The 19,102-nt window shown below is 45.8% G+C and overlaps 1 protein-coding gene across 2 annotated transcripts in view; it reads left to right on the top strand.

Annotated features, from left to right (window-relative positions):
* The window catches only part of LOC126299198 (uncharacterized), a 256,140-nt gene that overhangs the window by 112,083 nt on the left and 124,955 nt on the right, over positions 1-19,102 (top strand). For both annotated transcript variants that reach the window (XM_049990979.1, XM_049990980.1), the window contains exons 3-4: positions 9,528-9,656; positions 17,659-17,820. In XM_049990979.1, coding sequence (XP_049846936.1) covers positions 9,528-9,656; positions 17,659-17,820 — 291 coding nt within the window. The remainder of the gene's footprint in view (positions 1-9,527; positions 9,657-17,658; positions 17,821-19,102) is intronic.

Raw genomic sequence — 19,102 nt, 5'->3', positions numbered from 1 at the left:
GCATTATCCTGCAGAAATATAAGGTTTCGCAGGGATCGAATGAAGGGTAGAGCCACGGGTCGTAACATATCTGAAATATAACGTCCACTGTTCCTAGTGCCGTCAATGCGAACAAGAGGTGACCGAGACGTGTAACCAGTGGCACCCCATACCGTCACGCCGGGTGATACGCCAGTATGGCGATGACGATTACACGCTTTCAATGTGCGTTCACCGCGATGTCGCCAAACACGGATGCGACCATCATGATGCTGTAAACAGAACCTGGATTCATACGAAGAAATGACGTTTTGCCATTCGTTCACCCAAGTTCGTTGTTGAGTACACCATCGCAGGCGCTCCTGTCTGTGGTGCAGCGTCAAGGGTAACCGCAACCATGGTCTCCGAGCTGATAGTCCATACTGCTGCAAACGTCGTCGAGCTGTTGGTGCAGATGGTTGTCTTGCAAACGTCCCATCTGTTGACTCAGGGATCGAGACGTGGCTGAACGATCCGTTACAGCCATGTGGATAAGATGCCTGTCATCTCGACTGCTAGTGATACGAGGCCGTTGGGATCCTGCGCGGCATTCCGTATTACCCTCCTTTACCCACCGATTCCATATTCTGCTAACGGTCATTGGATCTCGACCAACGCCAGCAGCAATGTCGCGATACGATAAACCGCAATCGCGATAGGCTACACTCCGACCTTTATCAAAGTCGGAAACGTGATGGTACGCATTTCTCCTCCTTACACGAGGCATCACAACAACAATTCACCAGGAAACGCCGGTCAACTGCTGTTTGTGTATGAGAAATCGGTTGGAAACTTTCCTCATGTCAGCACGTTGTAGGTGTCGCCACCGGCGCCAACCATATGTGAATGCTCTGATAGGCTAATCATTTGCATATCACAGCATCTTGTTCCTGTCGGTTTAATTTCGCGTCTGTAGCACGTCATCTTCGTAGTGTAGCAATTTTAATGGCCAGTAGTATATTTTGATAGCTTCTTTTACTTTTCTTTGCTGCATGCATGGATACTGAGGAAGCACACAAGTTTCTTGAAAATTAATAGACTGACAACAGTTCTGGTGCTATTCAGCTGTAACACATTTCTTGTACTGCCCCAGTCGCACATAGCATTGAAACACTAACATGTGAGTCCTAAATGGCCACCCAGTTTCACCAATGTGGACTTTGCTGCATTCACATCAAAGTTTTTAGACATTTGCAGCGTGGAAAGCATCTGTCAAATTGTTCGTAGACCATAACAAATCTTGGATCTTGTGTGACCACTCTGTAATATTGGTTTAATTCCTCGATGTTGCAGCTTCTCGCCTACACACTAGGTGCCAACTCTCACATAAAATAAGTAAACAAGAATGGGTTCTTCTGTCCATTTGTCTGTTTTATCATCACTGGACCTCATAGCTCGAATGTTCTTGTTGCTGTATCCATTCAATCGGAATGTTGTCTGGAATGAGTCCAGTTCATGTCAGAGTTTGTCAGCATCAGTAATTCGGTCACCTCAGCTGTCAGCTTACTGCAATGGGGGTCAGGATGACGTGATTGTTACCTATTTCGTTGCAGGTCACAGTGCCCGCATCTCGTTCTCGCTTCCCACGCCCGGGTTCCCGGATTCGATTCCCGGCTGGGTCAGGGATTTTCTCTGCCTCGTGATGGCTGGGTGTTGTGTGATGTCCTTAGGTTAGTTAGGTTTAAGTAGTTCTAAGTTCTAGGGGACTGATGACCATAGATGTTAAGTCCCATAGTGCTCAGAGCCATTTGAACCATTTTGCAGGCCACAGTGATGATGCAGGATAGTTGGTGGGGCGGCAGTTATGTAGAGCTGGGTGGATGGCTATATTAGAGTGTTAGAAGCAGTGAGAAAACAATTGTGTATTTATTCAACTCAGTCAATACATCAGCCAAATCTTTATCTTGTTGTGGTCAGCGTCCATCAGCACAGGCTGGCCTTGGACAGTGGTGTGCACTTAGATTGGCATGCAGCTTAAAGAGGTGGCTTGCTCAAGAAGTTGCCAACTGAGCACATGGCAGTGGTGATGGAGTGATGTTAGCACTCAGTGAGTGTAGGGCTGCGTCAGCTCAGGCAGGTGGCAGGCACGCAGTGGCTGTGAGCTTGTAAGTAACCAGGTTGCAGATGCATGACTCAATACAGCCTGCAGTAGGCCCAATGCAGCGAGGACCTGAGTGGACCAAGGACCCCAGCGTAGTATACAGCGTCAGCAGTCTGGACACAAATATATGATAGCAGAGTAAGTGTATGCAGGAAAGGCAGTGGCTAGCAGCAAATCAAGTGCAGGTGGAAGCTGTGGACTCGAGGATACATGTGGACTCCAGGATATATGCCCTGAAATTGCATGAAGTCAGCCAGCAGATGGCCCATCAGTTGGAAGGCACGAGTTCAGCTCCCAGCAGCATAAGGACTGGGTACAGCTTGTAGTCCCAAAGCCAGCAGAGGTGGCACCTCGTAGCAGTAGACCGGATGACTGATGCCAGTTCGATTACTGTCATGTAGTACCTCTCAGAGATGGCTGCAGACGATGACGGACACTGCATATCCAGGGTGAGCGGTTATTATGGTCGTCGGACCCTGTGCTGTTGTGACAGGAGGACATTCATGATAATGTAGGCCCCAGAGCCCCAGAAGTGGTGTAGTGCCAGGCTCAACTTATTGTTCCCAAGTTACAACTGCGACTGTCTCTTCTCTGTACTATGCTGTGTTATCAGTTCTCTATCCCTGCCAGCAGCAATGGGAATCGGACATGTTTCTCTATGGCTAGGATGGAGATTTCTGTCGTGTCCATGCAGCCTCTTTGGAGCTTCTTGCATCAGAATGTAATGATAGTTTTCAGTTTGCTTTGCCACAGGTTACAACTAGCTAGTTGAAAGTCGGTGGCGCAGCAGAGTGTAACACAACGTCCTTCTGTGCTAGATGGTGGTGCCATATGACCACAGCGAGCTGAGGTGATAGAAAAATTCGCTTAAGCTGTCCCGTCCAGGACAGATATCCAATGGCCTTGGCGCGGTGGTAACACCGGTTCCCGTCCAATGACCGAAGTTAAGCGCCGTTGGACTTGGCTAGCATTTGGATGAGTGACCGTGCAGGTTTGTCGAGCGCTTTTGGCAAGCCAAGTACGTTCAAGAAGGGTCGTAGGTAAGATGCACATAATTACAAGCTTCTTTCACTGAAGTCAATCTATTATGGAACGTGTTTATTGTTGTGGTTGGCAGGAGAGCCAACCGTATTGCTAAAGGAGGCCGAAATGCACGAATCTCAGCTCACGCAGGCTGGCGTGAGGTCTGGAACATGACAAGGGAATTAGAATTGAGAAAAACGGACGTAGCTGGTGGAATACTTAACTTTAATCCATTAATGGAGAACGTCGCTCTTTATGGTACATGGTTCACAATATCAATAGTACGGATACTGGCGCCTTGCTAGGTCGTAGCAAATAAAGTAGCTGAAGGCTATGCTAACTATCGTCTCGGCAAATGAGAGCGCAGAAGCCAGTAAACCATCGCTAGCAAAGTCTGTTGTACAACTGCGGGCGAGTGCTAGGAAGTCTCTCTAGACCTGCCGATTGACGGCGCTCGGTCTGACCGCAGCCGATTTAAAGGCTACCACCTAGCAAGTGTGGTATCTGGCGGTGACACCACATTCCTCCCCCCCCCCCCCCCCCAAATCGGCGTACGGCTGTGGCATAAGGCTTCCGCCCGCCGTGGGGAGGACCCCATGTTGACGTATGCGACGAGGTGGGGAGCCTAACAACAGGCGAGGCTGTGCCATCCGCACCCTGCCATTCGGACCGCGGGGAGCTAGGAAACGCCTGAAAACCTGCTCCAGGGTGCACGCCAACATGAGGTGTATGCGCCCGTAGAGAGACAGGAGGGGCCGAAGGGTCGACCTCCATCGGGCGAAGACGACATATGGTCCGGAGCGGGCAAGAGTTCCATGTCGGAGGACAACTGGTCACGGGAAGCGATCGGCGGCGCGTGACCCAGGTAGGCGCCCGGCCGTTGCAGCGACGCGTCCACTGCGGGCGTCGCCGGCAGGAGAACAGGCGGCGGCGGCCCGTCGTCATGGTGCAAAATGGAAGGCAGCGTCGGTAACACTTGAGGCTGAGGCGAGCCAGTAGATGGGACCCCGGGGCGCTGACCGGACGGCACCGTCACAGAAAGCAGACGGCGAGCGGTAGATCCCGTGCGACGACAGAGGCGCAGCTGATTGAGATGCCGACGCACCTCACCAGAGGCCCCCAAAACCAGATACATAGCGCTGCAGAGGCAGCGAAGAATGCGCCCTTCGAGCCAACGCCGTGAACCTCGATAGTGGCGATAGTAGACAACGTCGCCTGGAGCAAAAGCAGGTGTCTGCCGCTGCACAGGAACCTGATGCGGCGGATGTAGCAAAGACATCAAGGTTCGATGATGACGACCGTGGAGCAACTCAGCCGGCGAGCGACCATCTCGGGGCTGAGAGCGATACGAGGACAAAAACAGCGATAACGCGTCCTCCCGAGAATGCGGCTCTTGTAACTTCAACATCTGTGACTTGAAAGTCCTGACCAATCGTTCAGCGACACCGTTCGATTGTGGCGAAAACGGCGCGGACGTCAGATGTTGAATACCACTGGCTTTGCAGAATGACAAATTCTGCAGACATGAATTGTGGGCCATTGTCGGAAAGACCTTCAATGCAAAAGATAGCGGATAACGCTTGGATGGTGGCAGATGACGTCATGGAAGACATCCGGACAACAAAAGGAAAATTACTGAGCGAATCTACCACAACCAACCATCGAGCATTCCAGAATGGACCAGCAAAATCGATGTGTAAGCGTTGCCAAGGGGAATTGGCTTTTGGCCATGCAAAGAATTTCCACGGTGGTGCTGATTGTTGTTCGGCACACACCCTCCAAGAAGAGCACATATTCGTAATCGCGGCATCGATTCCGAACCAAGTACAGTGCTGACGAGCAAGTTGTTTCGTTCTCACTATACCCCAATGTCCTTGGTGGAGAAGCTGTTAGAGGACTGTAACGAACGTGGTACTACGACCCTGGACTGATAATTAGCAGAACGCAACAGCAAAACACCACGTCGTACAAAAAGTCCCTCCTTGTGAGCAAAAAATCGGCGAACCAACGGGTCCCCGATCCGTGACTTTGACAAGGGCCATTGCGTAGCAACAAAACGCAGAACGGGAGCAAGGACAGGGTCGGCAGCTGCGGCTATAGCTACACGACGAAAATCAAACGGAAACGATTCGACCACGTCATCGGTTTCCGCATCAATGAACATGCGAGCAAGTTCGGAGGAATCGAATGCCCTATCCTCAGCAACAGGCAAGCGGGACAACGCATCGGCGTTTCCGTGCTTAGCAGTGGACCGATACAAGATATCGTAGCGGTACTGTGAGAGGAAAATAGACCAGCGAATGAATTTCTGCGCTGTACGTGGAGGTACAGGCTTCGTCGGATGAAAAAGCGATGTCAAAGGTTTGTGGTCTGTGATTATGGTAAAGTGACGACCATACAAGAAATCATGAAACTTTGTAACACCAAATACGAGAGCCAATGCTTCTTTCTCGATCTGTGTATAATTTCTGTGCGCAGACGAGAGCAATTTGGACGCAAAGCCAATAGGGCGATCGTGCGATCCATCTTTGTGCGGAAGCACAGCTCCGATCCCGAAATCCGATGCATCCACCATCAACAAAAGGGGCTTCCGGGGATCGAATGGCGTAAGGCAAGTAGTGGAAAGCAACGCCGATTTCAACTGGTGAAAGGCGCGTTTGCATTCCGTCGTCCAGACGAACGGAACACCTTTACGGCGTAAGCGATGAAGCGGAGCTGAAATGGAAGAGGCATGCGAAATATATCTGTGATAATACGCAATTTTTCCCAGCACACTCTGTAGCTGCTTCAAATTCCGCGGCGACGGCAAGTCTTGTATGGCACGGAGGTGCGTTGGACTGGGATGTATGCCTTGGGCATTAAGTACATGTCCCAAATATGGCAAGTCCCGAGCAAAAAACATTTGTCCTTCCACAAGCGAAGACCATTTTGTCGCAAGACCTGAAATAATGTTCTGAGATTGGCCAAATGTTCTTCTTCCGTCTTTCCGGAGATCACAATATCGTCCAGATAATTTGCTGCATTAGGTACCGACGCACAAACAGTTTGTAGATATTGCTGAAACAATGCAGGGGCGGATGCACACCCGAATGGCAGTCGTTTGAATCGATACAAACCAAGATGCGTGTTAACCACCAAAACGCGCTGGGATTCTTCGTCCACCGGTATTTGCAAGTACGCATCTGCTAGGTCCAACTTCGAAAAATATTTACCCGGGCACAGTTTGTCAAAAAGACCTTCCGGGCGGGGTAAAGGAAAAGTTGCTATCACTAGCTGTGGATTCACTGTTGCCTTGAAGTCCTCACAAAATCCCAACTTTCCGGAAGGTTTTGGCAAAATTACTGAGGGTGATGCCCAGAGAGAAGCCTGCACACGTTCAATTACACTTTGTGATTCCAAATCGTGTAATGTTTTTGCGACCTCATCACGCAATGCGTGGGGAACATTGCGCGCTCTGAAAAATTTCGGGTGCGCGTTTACTTTCAGTTCCAAATGTGCTTCATAGTTCGTAGCGCAACCGAGGCCCGGTGGAAAAATGTCTGCAAATTCTTCACATAGACGAGAAACACTGTCTGAAGGCACCGTCTGGTTCACTGATAGGACCTGATTTACTATAGACAAGTTAAACAACTGAAATAAATCGAAACCAAACAAGTTCACTGCAGAAGAACGAAGGACGTAAAATGACACAAGTTTTGTTTGTCCTCTGTATGTTGCAAGAAGGCTGCACCGTCCTAATACAGGGATGTTTTGACCGGAATAGCTATTTCACTTAACATTTGCGGCACGCAACGGAGGTGTGCCCAGCAGTTTGTAAGTGTCTTGATTGATCAGTGAAACTGCAGCTCCTGTATCGAGCTGGAATGGTATCACTTTGCCGTGAATGTCCAAGTCTACAAAAAGTTTATTGTCCTGCTGACAAGAGCGACTGTCTCGTGCAACGTGAACTGACACCGGTACAGAATCACTTGCGACTTGACGGGAGTTCCGGCGACGCACACTATTTTTGGGACGAACACAGTCACTGTTAGTGAGAGTGGCACTGCGCGGAGTGGAATGGACTACATGAATTTCCATGGACGAAGTTTTGCGAGCCTGAGTATCCTTGGTTCGATTCCGATTCCGAAGCAAAGGGCCTGTAACAGTTTTGAGCTCCCGATCTGAGCTTTTTCTGGCAAACATTCTGAACATGTCCTTTTTTATGACAAAAGCAAATAGCTTGGCGTGACGGGCAATTCTCACGCGAATGTTTAGTAGGACACCGCGGGCATGATTTGATCACTGCATTTGCTTGCCAGCGCGACACACATGGCTCAGAGCCGGGCGGCAGCGGCGCTGCCTTGCGCGAGGATTGTTTACTGCTCCGTGCAGCTCGCCCGGCGGGCCTGTTAACCTGACACACTGCTGGCGAAGTTTCAAATGATTCCTGCGCAAAGTCAAGTGTGTCCTGCCGATCCAATATGTCCATCACTTGTTGAAGGGAGGGATTTACTAGTTTCAAAATCTGTTCCCTTATACAAACATCAGAAACGTTCTGTGCAATTGCATCACGTACCATAGTATCGGAATAAGGAAGTCCACATTGACACTCAAAAGCACAATCCCTAGTAAGGCCTTTCAAGGTTGCAACCTACTCCCGATTAGTCTGACCTGCCGTACGTTTTGTACGAAAGAAGGTATACCGTTTGGCAACTATATTGACTGATTCTTTGAGATATGCATCTAATGCAGACAAAATTTCTGCGTAGGACAGAGTTGCTACGTCGCGTCGGGGAAATAATTTGACTATCACACGGTACGTTTGTACCCCTACTGAGGACAACAAAAAGGGCTGCCGCTCGTTACCTTGAATTCTGTAGGAGGCGAGATGGAATCCAAATTGGCGTGACCACTCCGTCCAGCTTTCCAGTGCAGCATCAAAAGGTCGAAAAGTGGGTGCAACAGCGTGTTGTGGCTGCGTTAGCGGTGAAGCGGCTGCTGCCGCATCGTTTTGCATCGCACGTTGACCCTGGACGAGCTGTCCAAGGGCATCCAGTAAGGCCTGCGTCTGCTGATTCTGTAAGCGATAAAATTCGGACAGTACATCTGGATATTGTGGCGAAGCCATTACACAAGTAAATCAGGGCAATTTAGATAAGAACACTTTTACTCTCGTCGCCAATGTTGTGGTTGGCAGGAGAGCCAACCGTATTGCTAAAGGAGGCGGAAATGCACGCGTCTCAGCTCACGCAGGCTGGCTTGAGGTCTGGAACATCACAAGGGAATTAGAATTGAGAAAAACGGACGTAGCTGGTGGAATACTTTAATCCATTAATGGAGAACGTCGCTCTTTATGGTACATGATTCACAATATCAATAGTAACGTACAATGGCGCCTTGCTACATCGTAGCAAATGACGTAGCTGAAGGCTATGCTAACTATCGTCTCGGCAAATGAGAGTGTAGAAGTCAGTGAACCATCGCTAGCAAAGTGGGCTCTACAACTGGGGCGAGTGCTAGACTAGACCTGCCGAGTGGCGGCGCTCGGTCTGCAATCACTGATAGTGGCGACACGCGGGTCCTACGTATACTACCGGACCGCGGCCGATTTAAAGGCTACCACCTAGCAATGGTGGTGTCTGGCGGTGACACCACATTTATGCTCTCCCAATACGGCATTTTTGCACGAAAATCTCATCTATAAAAATCAACATGGAGTCCACAGAGATCTTGCGGAGCTCAGTTCCCTCTACACATTACTCCACTCCATTTTGGCTGATGTAGCAATAGAGGCTGTCTGTTCCAAAAACAGAAAACAATCTCAGCTGCAAGTGTTTTATTAACAATGACCCTTTGGCGTGATTGCCGCATCTTCAGATTATTTTGAACAGCGGAGACTGCATTAGTCATATTTAAAAGCCATTAATATGATGGCGTTAAAGCGAAGATCACAGTCGCAAAATACGGATATAGGAAAGCCAAACCATGGCAAATTCGGTGCGAAGATAGCTATATAGTAAACTATATAAATCTACATTTGGGAATCAGTGTTGACTTACAATCTGTAAGCCGATGCATTTTGCAAAGTGTGCTGACGTCATTTGGGATAGATTACATACAGTTCACTACCAACATTACAAACTTCTCCTTGGCCACTTTTACCACCCTGTCCAAATAGTTTCATGCTTAACACGTAGCCCAGTTGCTTGCTCGAACACTTAAAATGTACACTCTGCGATACTAGCTTCAGCTGTTACTTTCTTTGGAATTGTCGGTTTGCTTCTTTTTAATGTAGCCAGTTAAGTACGTTATACTGTACTGCATCAGATATAATGGTTGTTTGTATAAGAGGAGATTAAAAAGCTTAACCCTTTCCTGAAATTTTCAACCTCTGTATTGATTACAGGAAGCACGTGCAGAATTCCGTCAGCTTCTTTGTGATTCCACTGTGAGAATCGACATGCTGGCTAAGAAGCTTGGTGCATGTGTTGAAAGAGCAAGGCCATACTACGAAGCTCGTATGAGAGCTAAAGAGGTAAGTGTCTGTTTTCCATATAAGAAGTATAATGCTATGCTTTATTGAATAAAACATTAAATGATTAGCCAAAACATTATGATCACTGCCTTTCATATAATTTACACTGGAAGTACAACAAGCATTTTCTGTCACATGAAAGATACAATTGCTCAGGAAGTTAACATTTATTGATAGCATGTTGGTAGAGGAAACTAGTCACAGAGACAATCACAGTGTTGCTACACACTCGTCACAGGGGACGACCACTTAGTTACTACACGGCCTGTTGTAGGAGTGCCCTCAGAGAAACACTGTAAACAATCTGTCACTTCGGTAACCACTGCACTGACTGACATATCTGTTGCACAATGTACCACTAATGCACTACACAATTTGTAGCTCAGTCGACCACTGAAACCACAGCCTATTCCGTTGCACAAGTGACCTCTATTGATACTACACAATTCATCACTCAGTTGATCACTGAATCACAATATATCCCATCATGAAAGCATGAACTGATATCACAGTAGCCGGCCGGAGTGGCCGTGCGGTTCTAGGCACTACAGTCTGGAACCGAGCGACCGCTTCGGTCGCAGGTTCGAATCCTGCCTCGGGCATGGATGTGTGTGATGTTCTTAGGTTAGTTAGGTTTAATTAGTTCTAAGTTCTAGGCGACTGATGACCTCAGAAGTTAAGTCGCATAGTGCTCAGAGCCATTTGAACCATTTGATATCACAGCACTTACTGCAGCACAAGTGAGCACTAATGACATTACACAATACTTTGCTCAGGGCACCACTAACATTGCTACACTGTGACAGCACAGATAACAAACCAGCACACTCTGGTGTGTGTGTGTGTGTGTGTGTGTACTTATGCATGTGTTCGAGTGAAGCTGCATCAGAGGGAACACATTAGATTTCTCTCCTACATAATCCTGCTGAGCTCTGAAAATTGGACACACTGTGGGATGACACTATAGTTGGAAGGAACTGGATGCCATGTTCACAAACTCTATTGTTAGGGTTCTGTATTTATGCTTTTATGTTGGCTGGTCCATCTGTGTACTAGCAACTCTGTGCTGTGGTCGATGCTGTAGGCTCACAGGTTGGCTGAGACTGTCAGAAGGGCCGCACTGCAGCCTGTACTGTAAGTTTGCAGCTTAGCCGACAGATAACACTACTGTGGCTGGCTGTGATTGGCAATCACGGATGGTAGTCACCATGTTCCTCCCACCAGTAGTAGCAGACTGTGGAGGTTAATCAAGCTGGCAAGCACACTCATTACTCAGAGCTGGACTGACAGTGAAGCTGTCTAAGGGGAATGCATAGAGGCAGGTTCAGATGGGTTCTACAGGCCAGCTTAACATGGTCCAATGACACTCTCTGGGTGTTCCTGTTGGCAACCCTCAGCATATGGTGGCCATTTCCAACAATCACATGCGGACCAGAGTGTGGAGGTTCGAGACGAGGCCTGACCTCATAAATCTGGACCATTTTTTGCATGGCAGTGGCCAAATCTGTATGAATGAATACAGGTGGGGTGCCATGCCAAGAGCCATTTTGAAGACAGAGGCATGCAGTGTGTGAGCACAGTCCAGTCAGGAAGGCCAGTATGTCAGGGGTAGAAATGTTAGCAGAGGGCTCAACAAATTCCCCAGGTATCCAGAGAGGGTGTCTTGAAATTGTTGCAGAGGGTGAAAAAGACAATGAGAAGTGCAGTGGTACATGCTGTGGCAAAGTAAAGCTGCCTTCAAAGTGTGATACCACTGCTCGATGTTACTATTGCTGGCTGAATGGTATGCAGTGGTAGGGTGGTGATGAGTGCAACAGAGGTGGGCAAACTCGTTGAACAACAGGGATTCAAATTGCTTTCCACAATCTGCAGTGATGTGGAGTGAGGAACCTAAACAAGCTGTCCACGTACTCACAAATGCTTGTGTCACAGTTCCAGACAAGATGCCAAGAATTGGTGCTGCCCATGGACAGCTTGTGAAACAATCAATGATGGTTAAAATATAGCACTGGTTGTAGTATGCTGCAACAATAAGAATGTGTGCCAGGCCACATGTAACGATGGGTAACAAGTGTGGTAGTGGATGGCACAGGTTGTAGATGCTGTCAAAGGCATACTTGGGGAAAGAAACTGGTAGGAAAGGTCATGGCTTGCCATTGGAAGTGTCACAGAACAGTTTTGTGTCTGTGCCAGAGATAGAGACATGCTGTAGCCTGAGGTCAGTGTTTGGCTCATAGCAATGAGAATCCAGTTCCATGTCGACCTGTTGTGCTGTAGCGAGTGCAGCAAATATGATGCAATCAATGATCCCAGTGACTGATGATAGACAGTCAGCAACAACATTGTCCATTCCAGAGATGTGCCAAATGTTGTGCTGAACTGAGAGGTATATTTGAGTTGCCGGAACTCACGTGGGAGGCAAAGCTTTTTGATATGCGGGAAGGTGTATGTGATGAGTTTGTGGTCAGTAAGTGTTGTGAAATTCCTAGCCTCCAACGATGGATGAAAGTAGCGGATCACCTCATAGATGGCAAACAGTCCCCTGTCATAGGTGCTCCATTAATGTTGTGTAAGTGTGACCTTCTTTGAAAAGAAAAGCAATGGTTGCCAGGAACTATTGGAGTGTTGCTGCAAGGCTGCATGTAAGGCGTGTTGCCTGGTGTCAATCGTAAGTGCCACCTGGGTGTTGTGTGCTGGATGAACCATAGGTGCAACATCGGTAAGGCTATTCTTACCACCAGAGGAGACAGCATACGTTTGGTCCGTCCAAGGATGAGATTGTTGCCCTTAGGGTTGAGCTGCCAGAACACAGGGCTGCAGTGATCTTTAACCAATATCTGTGAAGGCCACCAGTTGTGCAGTGAAAGTGACTGATGAATTATCACTATGGTTACCCTTAGTGTTAAGCATATGTCAGCAGCTCTTGAATGGGGGCTGTGCCAGGGAGATGATGGCAGTAGAAGTTCAGTATCTTGAGGAACTGGCGAAGTTCTTGAAAAGTTCATGTGCACTGAATTTCCTGAATAGACTGAACATTTTCAAGGGGGAGGGGGGGGGGGAGGGGATGCCATTTGCACAAATCCAGTGGCCTTAAATGTCATGTGGGAGGCTCCAAAGATGCTTCTGGAGTGATTAATGATAACCACAGAATTGTTTAGGCCTGCTGTCAGATGTTCATGAAGCTGCTGTGGTGAAGAAGTGAACACCAATACGTCATTGGGATATGCAAAGCAAAAGGGTAGGTTACGCAGCACACCATTGATGAATCAGTGTCATATCCTGAGCAGCATTTTGGAGACTAAATGTCGTGTAAAGTGATTTGAAGATGTCAAACAGAGTGGTGATGACTGTCTTTGGAATGTCTTCCATGATCACTGGTATCTGCATAAATGCCTTCATGTAGTTGAGGGCATTGAACACTGAGGCACCTCTGAGGGCATGGTTGAAGTGATGAAGGTTTGTGACCAGATATCTCTCAGGGATGGTGAGTGCATTAAGAGCACGATAGTCAATGCAGGTCACTAGAGTGTGTCCTTCTTTGGTAGGAAGTGGAGAGGAGAGGACCAGTGGTAGCCAGCCAGGGAGGCTGAGCGGTTCTAGGTGCTACAGTCTGTGATTGCTACGGTCACAGGTTCCAATCCTGCCTCGGGCATGGATGTTTGTGATGTCTTTAGCTTAGTTTGGTTTAAGTAGTTCTAAGTGCTAGGGGACTGATGACCTCAGAAGTTAAGTCCCATAGTGCTCAGAGCCATTTGAACCATTTTTGAACCAGCGGCAGTGCGAATGGCAAATGATGCCGTCCTAAAGCATGTCCTAGAATTCAGCTTTAGCAGCAGCAAGTTACTCTGGTGCAAGATGTTCTGGTCTGCTGAAAAGTGGAGGGCCAGGCGTTGTGTGCACTTAATGGACTGTGCTGCGCTGTGCTGTAGCACTTGTGGTGTTCCAGGTTGGTGTGCAATGGCTGGGAAATGGTTGAACAGGTCCTGGGACTTCCCTGCATCGGCAGCATGGACAAACTTCAGCACAAAGTTTTGCACAACATGGTAGAAGCCAACAGTTGAGTAACCGGAGTCCTTGTTGATGACACGAGGGGCAACAGTGGTAGGGACAAGCTGACGATGGGCTAAGAAATCAACACCAATGATTACCTGTGTGATGTCTGTAATGGTGAATAAGCAGCTGAAGGTGCAGTGCAGCCTCAAGTCCATTTGTGAAGGGTAGCCACTGTATGTGCCGATGGACGAGTTTTTAGCAGCCAAAATGGTGTTGTTAGTTGATGTCCATTAAATACATTCATGGATAGACACACGTTTTGGAACCAATGCCTAGAAGGAAATGCTGGACTGGCCTTCTATCCGAAATAAACAAACGCTTTGAAGCAGTGTGGCACCCATGCTCACTTGCTCTCTGGCATTTGGGCAGTACAGTGATCGACCACAGGAAGCTTACTCTTCAAATGTGTGATGGTTTCAGCATGTAATGTGCTGCTCTTCAGCAGATTAGTGGTCCCAGGTTTTCTGGTGAAAGTGTGATGGTGCTTTAACAGCATCTGGCCAGGTATGAAGTATAGATACTTGCACCGTGAAATCTTCAGTTTGTGCTAAAAACAGTCGGAATTCCTGGCTGGCCATGGTGGGTGCTGAGGCATTTGGTCCACTGGTTGGCTAGTGGTATAGTTGTGTCAAAGGCAGCATTGGTAGTGGCAACATAAACTGGGCCACAACATGAGGCTGCACTGAGGGCTTCGACCCATGTCATTGAAGACCAGAAGTTGTCATCGCGAAAGTGACACTTGAGTTGTGAGGATTTCATGTGCCTTTCTAGGTAGCCAGTCCAGCCAAAGCACATGGAGCAGCTCATCTGGATCTGTGCAAAGGTGAACCGTGGTGCAGAGGTGGCACCAGAGGTGTGACAGAGTTCTGTTACCAGCGTCATCATCAGTAGTTAACTGACTTTATGCCCTCAGCTGGAGATAAGGAGAGATGGTACATGAGCTCCCTCTTGAGCTGCTGGTATGGTTCAGTGGGTGGTGACACAGTGATTATGGTGGCAACCTTGACATTGGAGTGCTCGTTGAGATGGGTGACAACATAAACATTTCGTATGATCTGATGCCTAGCCACCACAATGGAAGTTGGCCTTGACCTGCATGAACCAGATGGCCGGGCAGGTAGGCCAAAAAGATGGTAGTCAGACAGCAGTTGAGGAAACCATAGAATGCAGTTCACCAGGCAATGACAGAGATGCAGTGTTAGCAGTGGTGGCACTATTTGTTGGAGTTAATCATGAGATGTAGCACACACGTGGATGGAAGTATAAATAGCATGTTCTGGCATATGGAAGACACAATTGCTCACTAAGTTAACATGTATTGTTAGTGCTGTTGGTAAAAGAAACTAGTCATAGATACAATCACAATGTCACTAAACACCTGTTGCAGGAGAGACCACTTAGCCACTGTACAAGACCTGTTGCAACAGCAACCACTGAAAAACACTGTAAACTATCCATCACTTGGGCAACCACTACACTCACTTACATATCCTGTCTCACAAGCATCCACTAACACACTGCACAATCCATTCCTTGGTTGACCACTAAAGCCACAGCATATCCTGTTGCACAACTGACTACTACTGAGACTACACAATCTGTTGCTCAGTTGACCACTGAATAACTCATCACAAAGGTGGCCATTGATATCACAGTATTTCCTCCAGCAGAAGTGAGTACTGATGACACTACACAACCTGTCGTTCAGGTGACCACAGAAATCACAACACTGTGACAGCATGGATACCAAACCAGCACACTCTGGCATGCATCTCTGTGTGTGTGTGTGTGTGTGTGTGTGTGTGTGTGTGTGTGTGTGTGTGTGTGTGTGTGTGTGTTTGTAGTTATATATGGGTCCAGTGAAGTTGCAACAGAGGGAACACATTAAATATCTCTGCTTAGGTGCCAAAATTGAACACAAAATGGAATGACACTACAGTCGGTAGGAATTGGGAGACACACTCGCAGACACTATTGTTAGGGTCCTGTATTTCTGATTTTATGTTGGCTGTCACATCTGTGTACTAGCTGCACTGCACTGTGGTCAACACTGTAAGCTCACTGGTTGCCCCGTATTGTGGTTTGTGCTGTAAGTGCACTGCTTAGCTGACAGATGATGGTACTGTGGCTTGCTGTGCTTGGTGGCTATGGATGGTAGTCACCACACTGCCCATTGCAAGAATGAATTGTGGCATTGTAGGCATGTGGTGGCTAACAGAAGTATATAAGTAGAGCAGAAGGGAAAAACAGATCTTTCAAATGAAGGTATGGATCCTAAATGAGGAAATCCACTGACGTAAGCAGTTTTGGCGAGTACATTATTATGACCTGCCACCTTGAGACAAGCATCTCAGAAATGGTAAAACTGGTTGGCTGTTTATACACTACTGTCATGGGCATCTATGGAAAGTGGTTGAAGAACAATGCAACCATGCAAAGGCAACAATGTCGATGACTCAGCACAGAATGTGGAGGTTGGAGGCTTTGTGATTGTGTAATGTCCCTGTGGTGAATCTGATGACCAAGTTAAACACTGGTGCAATGAATCATATTCATTGTTGCACCAGATCGATGGTTGTGGCCGGCCATGTCTAGGCAAATCGCTGCTTGAAACATGCCTTGCACTACAGGCAGAGGCTTATGGTGGCTGTATTATGCTATGGGTGCCATTCACTTGGGCTTGCATGGGAATTGTAGTAATTGAAGGCACTATGACAGTTGTGAACCGTGTGAACATTGTTGTGAACCTGCTGCATCCCTTCATTCTATGCATCTTCCCTGACAACAATAGCATCTTTCAGCAGGAGAACAGTCAGTGTCACATGACCAGAATTTTGATGCAGTGGTTTGAAGTCCATGCCTATGAACAGACTTTGATGTCTTGGCCACCAGATTTGCCTGATTTGAAACCTATTGAACACATCAGGGATGCTATCAGATGGTAGCTTCCACCCCAGACCACTTGCCCATGATTTATGGGAATTGCATGACCTATATGTAAACAAAAGGTGCCACAATCAAGGACTCGGTGAACCCATGCCTTGCAAATTTGCTACTGTGGTCATAATGTTTTGGCTCATCAGCCTATGATTGACATTCAAAGTAAGTTTGCTACAGTTACTTTTAGTCTTGTATGTGGTTTTTTTGAGTTTGGAACTTCCAATTTGAATCAGTGATAAGAAACACAATTCCATTTTTTATTTGATTGCATAAAGAGCAGTTCAATGTTCACTGAAAGTAGTCTGGGTGTCACTATGTAATAGTTTTTAGTCTTAGGTCCAATACAATAAGTTTCATTGGAAATTTGGAAATTTTTTCCAATGCTCTTTAGAAGTGAACTAATTCAGAAGTGTATGTTTTCTCTTACAATTTTAGCATTGTGATGAAACAAGATGATGTGGTAACATTTACAAATGACTGTGAGTTTTGCAGGATCTATGATGGAGGCATACTTATTTATTAAGTCTACATGTTCAGTATACATTTATATGTTTATTTTACATATAATTGTGTAAGTATACACTGGGTGACTCAAGTGTAAGTGGCATTAAAAAGGATTACCAAGTATGGAGATGGATGTAATGCAAAGAAATTCCAGAGTGTAATTGCTGGAGCTTGTGGCACATACTACCCAGTTATTATGCAATGTAATTAAGGAGTAATGTTTTAGAATTACTAGTTTCTTAACAACTATGTTTGTAGCTTTGTTGTTTCTGAAACAGAATTCTGTGACTCTAAAAAATCTCTTATTTCTTTTAAAATTATGAAAGAACTCACTGTTTATTACTGTTAACATTTTTTTGCTGTAAGCATAATCTTAAAAAATGGTAACTGAAGACTTTCTGAATTTGATGTAAGTTACACATGAACATATTTATCGAGTCTACATTTTTTTTTAATTTTATATGTTACTCTCTGAATATTTTATTTTCTGCTTATTTTTGAAAAGGCTCTTTTGGAGACCCAGCAAGCAGCAATTCGATTTGAACGAGCAAATTCTGCACATGCTGCAGCTAAAGAAATGGTGTACCTAGCAGAAGAAGGCCTAAGCACAGAAGGTCGGACTTTTGACCATGCCTGGCAGGAGATGTTAAATCATGCTACTATGAGGGTAAAGATGATATATTTGTTGCAAACACTTCCTAGTGTAATAAAGAATAAAACATGTTAACTTTTCTGCAGTATTCAATAAAAGTGGCACAACATCAAATTAATTTTTGAAACATATATGTGCTATTATAGAAGCAGCTTATATACATTCTTTCAGTGATGTATGTCTGCTTCTGTGCTATGTATAGCCTCATTTCTTATGGTTACTGCTACATTTGTGTCATTAGTAATCAGTTTTCCATTTAGCAGTGAACATTCCTTTTTCAGTGTTGAAATAAACTGAAGATGCATGTCATCATAGTTTGCTCTTTGTCATAGAAATCAATGGTGTCATGCATTTGCTGTGGCAATGATTGATATTTTTGTTTAATAAATATCATAATTTTTCCAAGGCTATTGTAGTGAAGCATCATCAAAAAACAGAAAACATTTTGCAAAGCTTGCTTACAGATATTTCATTGCTGCCCTGTGTTGAAGTCACATGTTATATAGCATTAATAATATGAGATGTAGTTAATACAAGTAATAAGAACATCAGTAGATTCCAATAAGAAATTAATCATTGGAGTAGAATAAATTGTCCACCAAAAATCCATTAGGCCTAGGCCTCTCTTAAACTATACTATATTAGTACCTAAACCATGTATGGTTGCTGACTAGCTTTTGAAAACCCGTTTTCCTGGATAACGGGAAGTTCCATGTGCCAAAGTGAATGATTTTCAGTAATTATCTTCTTATACACTGTTTTGATTCCATAAATGAGCTGTTGGTTTGAAAGTGATATAGATTACTTATGATAAATTTCAAACAGTCATAAATATACAGAGAAGGAGCAGTTAGTAGACCAAATTCTTTGAACAGACGTATGATGTATGTTCTTGAATTTACACCACAAATAATTTGTATTACATGCTTTTGGACACAGGAAACTGTAGCACTGGACGAATTGCCCCAAAGTACAATCACATAGAATGTTATGGAATGATTTTTAATTTTTACATCACCTATTTCTGAAAAATTTGCTTAGGCATTCTATATGTATTGTCAACTCTTAGTCCCATGAATTTAACTCTGCAAACTTAAAAGTTCTGAATGGCATATAGAGCATTTTTCCAAAATGTAATGCAAGTACAGTGGCTAAAAACCATTTATTGACATTTATGAAAATTTTATGAATAGCTCTTTTCAAAACTACATGTGATTTGCTGTTTACCACAATGATTTTATCATCTGCAGACATAGCAAACATAGCACCTGTTAAAGTCACTGTTAAAAGTTCTGTA

This window comes from Schistocerca gregaria, chromosome X (genome assembly GCF_023897955.1).
Source record: "Schistocerca gregaria isolate iqSchGreg1 chromosome X, iqSchGreg1.2, whole genome shotgun sequence".
NCBI lineage: Eukaryota > Metazoa > Arthropoda > Insecta > Orthoptera > Acrididae > Schistocerca > Schistocerca gregaria.
The sequence above is the reverse complement of the archived record's forward strand: the minus strand, read 5'-3'. Positions and strand labels throughout refer to the sequence as shown.